The 5,530-nt window shown below is 42.7% G+C and overlaps 1 protein-coding gene across 1 annotated transcript in view; it reads left to right on the forward strand.

Annotated features, from left to right (window-relative positions):
• T265_15297 (hypothetical protein) overlaps nucleotides 1-5,530 on the forward strand; it is a gene marked incomplete at both ends in the record, with an annotated part of 56,398 nt that overhangs the window by 9,508 nt on the left and 41,360 nt on the right. The window contains one exon of the mRNA XM_009177458.1: nucleotides 184-449. Within this exon, the coding sequence (XP_009175722.1) occupies nucleotides 184-449 (266 nt within the window). The remainder of the gene's footprint in view (nucleotides 1-183; nucleotides 450-5,530) is intronic.

The raw sequence follows: 5,530 nt of genomic DNA on the forward strand, positions 1-5,530 counted from the left end.
TGATAAGACAAATTTGGTAATTTTGGTTTGGAAGATTTGGTTTGGTTTTTTAAGAGATACCTTAAAACCAGCTAAATCTCTCGTTTGTGATAATTCCAGACAATTGAACATGCTGCAACAGGTTGCGTCATGTTTGAGTGGCCAAGATATTCGAGATACATCGTGATACATATATATTTGTAGTGCGATTTCATAACGTCACTGGAAGTTCGCCGACAACCCACGAGCGGTTTTGCTCTTCTTGGGGCTCATCAGGTAGGCGAAGTCCCCGATGAAGGGGTGACAGGTGGCCGAAGGAGGCCAAAGCTGGCTATTGCAGATATTCATTATGTGTGTCGCTGGATAGTAGCACGTAGAACGTTGAATCTCTCCGAAATCAATGATCCGAATGTTCACCGCCTTGATCAAGTTCATGTCGATCTTCAAGCTAACGAAATTGCGTATCACCGGTGAGTAACAAGGCTCTAGGGAGTGCCTGTTGAATTCGTTCATTCTGGAAATCACACTACTCACAAGTTTGCTGAAAATCCTTCGACAGCTCACCACCGGTTTCGTCTGCCCAATATTGAGAATTGAGAACTTCGCTCATTTGCACATGAATTCGGTTTTGGATTGGAAAGTAAGATGTGTCCAGTTGAGTTGCCCGTTTGTGATGGAACCTTCAACTGAATGTCGTGCACAAGCCTGCTTATTATTTCAGTTGCTTCCGTATTCGAGGTACGCAATACGCTGACGTTTAGACGTCATACGTTACCGGAAAATTTGCTGAAAACTCTTGGACAACCCACGCCAAGTTTTGCCCTTCTTGGGGCTCCCGTCAAAACCGAAGTTGTGTGCAAGAAATCTGCTTGTCAGAATATTCTTACTCAGAAATATGTCTGAGAAAATTGCATACGCGACAACCCTTTTAGGAATACTGCCCTATGTCGTTTATTAAGATCGTCGAATAAAAATGGTCCGACAACTTTTAAATGTGGTTTTTCTAACATCAATCGCAGTTGTAGACAACTTTAGTAGGATATTTATTCCCAGTTTTGTGACGTGCGCGTTGTTGATGATTTCCAAATAGTATGAAACGTTTGTACAGTGATTCCGGGATTTCCACCTTAGATTGGCTTGGCTAACATGTCAGAGGAAGGATAACTTTATTGAATTGATAAACTTACACCCCACAAGTCGTCACTCGCAGAGCCGGTCAACACGTGACCATGGATTGTGGTTTTCCGAAGGATGAACGGCAATATATACAAAGTTGGTGAGAGCTAATCACACCACTGATGCCTCGGTCTGGTCAAAACGGTCAAGTGGTGTACGCACTAGTTGGGCCGCCACGTGTCCGGTTCGAGGTTACCTAGATTTTCGTGAGATGCGCACCGCTGATAAATCCCGGGAAGGATGAAGTTGATTCGCGATTCTTCTGAGCCTTTTGGCACAAAATGCATTTACTTACATGAATAAATCTCCACAAAATATTCCAAAGATTCATTCAACTATCAAAACCTGGGGATTATATCTTTCCCTAGTATTGTCGTGGAACGCGCGAGCAATTTAAGCGCCACATCTGAGGAGAGTCCGAATCCAATGCGTAGGTTAGCTGGGGAGAAAGGCTCATCACATACTTAATTGATTACTCATGTTATAGTGATTGCATAGCCTGCATGGAACAACTTTGATTCTGTCAAATAATAGACCGATTTTGATAAGATAACCTGAAAATGAGCGCAGTGAATTGGATTTCGGCGAATACTACACAGATAATCCATCGACGACAAGTTCTCGCATGATGCACAAGTCCAGTCGTATTGAATGTTTACTTTCGATCGAACCTTCGTTTTTATAGGTGTGATTGTTGTTTGGAAAGCCACCTAAATACTTTCCTATGATAAAGATGATGAATGTGGACCGGTATTGTAAAACGGTCATTTAACTTTCGTTGCAGGAATCAAATAATCTTGGAACTGACTAGATAACGTCTAGGGACTTCCTCTGTCTTTGGCAATTGGTAGAATTTTGCCGGGTGCTGGGTTGTTGCAACCATGATGAACATGTCGTTATTTACACAACCACCATCGAGTCTTCTTCTAGTGGGTGACTGGACCAGGCCTTCTAACGCCTTCCGACTTTATGACCTTCCGAAAATGCATAAATCAAACGTTCCAATTAGACAGAAAGCAGATAAAATAGGTTCTCAACCGCATAAACTGGCCAGACATTTGGCCGTTATTTAGATCGCTCCACCGGAAAATATGGTGCTACCTGTTTAATCAGATGACATCCTTGTATGTTTCGATGGGAATTTGGCGTGCTTAAATGTGCCAAAATATAGCTCTTTAGTAATAACCAAGTGACAGTTATCAGCGAGCACACGTCTTTAAAATGGACACAGCTTACGGAAGTTCAACTAGCGGAAGCTACAGAAGCATGTCTGAATCTCACCCACCTCGTTTTTCGACTCAGCCGTTTATACTCAAGAACAAATATTAGCAATGTATTCTCCAACACTCCCAACAGAGACAAGATCGAGAGCACTGATATTCCATAGAAACGAAGATCATCCGAGGCCATTCGAAGAATTCTAAAGACAGCTAAAATAACAGTAACTTTCCAGAGAGGGAAAATACTCCGCTCTGCACTGAACCAGTTAGAGCACTGCCTCCCGGCAAACCGTATCACCGACTTCGTCTACAATATTAAGTGTAACGACTGCAGCACTGTCTATATAAGACAGACGGATAAGGCACATCACATTAGAATCGGACAGCATAGATAAAAATAAGCAGGCCGCCAAGAAACGAAGATGAATACAATGCGTTACTGAAGTACTCAGGGATTGCGGGACAGGCAGTGGATACTGGATACAAGAATGATCTATAAATGCTGAGGTTTCAAGGGGAGGACGACGGTCCACGTCAGATTGACTGGTAACCCAGGTGGGTAAATTGCTAGGCATTCCAGTCTTAACAGAATAAAAGGCGTGGAACTAGCAAGCCTAGGGTGAACGGTTTTCGATCAGTCGACCTGACACGTGTTGGTGTGCGGTCATCAGATACGAGAGAAGTCATCGTTTGAATTCCAATTGAACTCAACCCACCTGCTCAAACTAACTTCTCAGAGTACGCATAAACCCACAAATACCATAAAAATGTAACACTGGCAACCGAGGTGAAACGTTACCCCAAAGTGGGAGGTTAACGAAACCAACCTTGTCGGAATTTATTTGAAACTTCTATAGTTCACCAAAGTAAGAGTTTGAAAACCACCGTAACCGATAAGAGCCTTATTTCACACTCAACGCTGACCTAATGGGACGATATGGAGGTGTTCACTGATGAGTTCCCCGCCTGTCTTCCGACGTAGCCAATTTGGCGACCAGCTCACTTGGTCTTATGAGGCTTTCTTGTCAAAGCGGAATGTTGCCCAAATAGAATCTACCGATTGGTTAGCAAACCCTTCTGAAACGTATAAAACCTCGCTTGCGTTGGAACGTGTTCACGTTCATGCTGTTCCATGCCATCTCATCGCGGAACGCAGTGACTTCTGAGAAGTACAAAAATGATTAAATTATCCATTGAATGAGTATGGCTTTGAAAACTAGGCTTTTCAATCTTGCATTTTTTAGCTGATAAGGGAATGAGGCGAAAATGACTTTTACGCGGCTTTTTCACTGGTAGCATGAAGGTTGACTTTGGTTGTAACATGTACTCTCACCAAATAAAAACTTGTTCATAACCAAACTGGTTCGTAATTCACCTCATCACCGAAGTTTAAAAAGTCAATGAACCTTGTCTACCCTTTCACTGCCGAACCACTGTATAATGTATTGGGCAGGAGAGAGAGCATGGCGTCAATTGCTACAAAGTTCACGTTAATTTGAGCGAAGTCTGATGTACGAAAAACAGTTTTATTTCACACGTACATTTGTGTTACTAGGTTGCAACATGATGTTTTCCAAAAAAACTTCCCCACTTGCGATAACGGGAGCGCAGATACCTGACCAATGCCAGATGAAAAAATTAGCACATACAATGATTTGCGATCAGTCACTGATAGAGTTACGGAAATTTCCGAAAGCTGGATGGCCTCAAAACTGAATACCCAAACAAAACTGAATCCACATAGTCGCCTACTCAAGCATTGTAGGTAGTTTGCAATGATTCAGCTGATGTTTCGGTACCCGGGCACCAGACGAAAGCTCTTATCAGATTCACAGAATGATAAATCCACGTAGAGTCAAGGCTTGTAATCTTGTGTAATCTTGCAGTCTCTTCCATAAAGGTGACCAAAATTAAATGAATAAATAATAAGAATGACCCGACATCTGGGCGAGACAGTTAACCAGGTAGTCACACATTCAAGATCGCACTACAACCTGGATTGAACATAGAAAACTTTTGTGTAAAGTGACAAAACGTGTCTGTATTTATTCGTAGCCACAAATCCTCTTGCAACTGTTAACAGATTTTTCAAGTCTTCTCTGAAACTGGCCGACGTTGGAGACTCTACAAGATATGATTGATACACGAGGTCACTCGCGCTCTTGTTGTCAGTCCCTCTCAAGCAAAAGGGTTAAACTTCTGCTACACCGTAGAAACATGGTTCCGGAATTATGATATCACATAGGAGCTCAGGAAACTTTAATGCTCGAGTCCAAAAATTACCGACTGTTTCGACTCCAGCATCGGTATCTCGACTGGCCTTGTCCAGCCATGGGCTACTTGGCGAATGCTCAGCACTTGGGCCTCCCTTGGGCAAATCGGCGGCTGCATTCCAAAACGGTGCTCCGGCTGAATAATTACTAGTATTGTTATGTTCCAGTAATAAAACTGCTATTGTACCACTTTGAACTTCAGCAGATTATGTTCAAATGTAGTGCTGCGTGGATCCGACTGGTGAGCTTATGTGAATACAGCTTCGCAAATTGAATCTTTTAAAAGCGATTGGACACAGCGCACATGTCGATAGAAGCAAATGTGGAATGCAAATTTTTGATTGGTACATGCACTGAAAATAAGTCCAATGAGTGCCAACTCAGGTCAATTTGCAGGTTAATGGTCACCTCGTTACTGATCTGTCAGTCAAGACAAACGTTGGATTGCAACGTTTTCCGCAGTGACAATGTTTCCTACGCCAATTACAGTGAAACGACCCTAAACTGACTGTCAGGCTAAGCACTCTTGTCATTCTTAATTTCCTTAGGTCCTTGGTTGGGCGTGCCATGGTGGACTAGGCATAAGCTCTGTGTTTTGGCAGAAAGGAGCTCATTTTCAGCACGGGTCCTCACAATATGTTATGATCATTCGGTCGTTTGTTCATTTACGGAACTGGATTAAATGTGCAAACCATGTTCAACCAAAATCCATCGAGCAAATATTGGAATAATATATCATCCTGACCGAGTGATGTCAACAAATGATTGAGCGCACCAGAGCAGACCAAGTGAACAGCAAAATCACAGATTGTGCTGGCGATAAAAAGAAATTGCACCTTGTGGCGCGTTTGGATGCCCAACGACTCAGCAGTGTACAAACTC

The sequence above is a fragment of the Opisthorchis viverrini genome (genome assembly GCF_000715545.1).
Source record: "Opisthorchis viverrini unplaced genomic scaffold opera_v5_425, whole genome shotgun sequence".
Taxonomy (NCBI): domain Eukaryota; kingdom Metazoa; phylum Platyhelminthes; class Trematoda; order Opisthorchiida; family Opisthorchiidae; genus Opisthorchis; species Opisthorchis viverrini.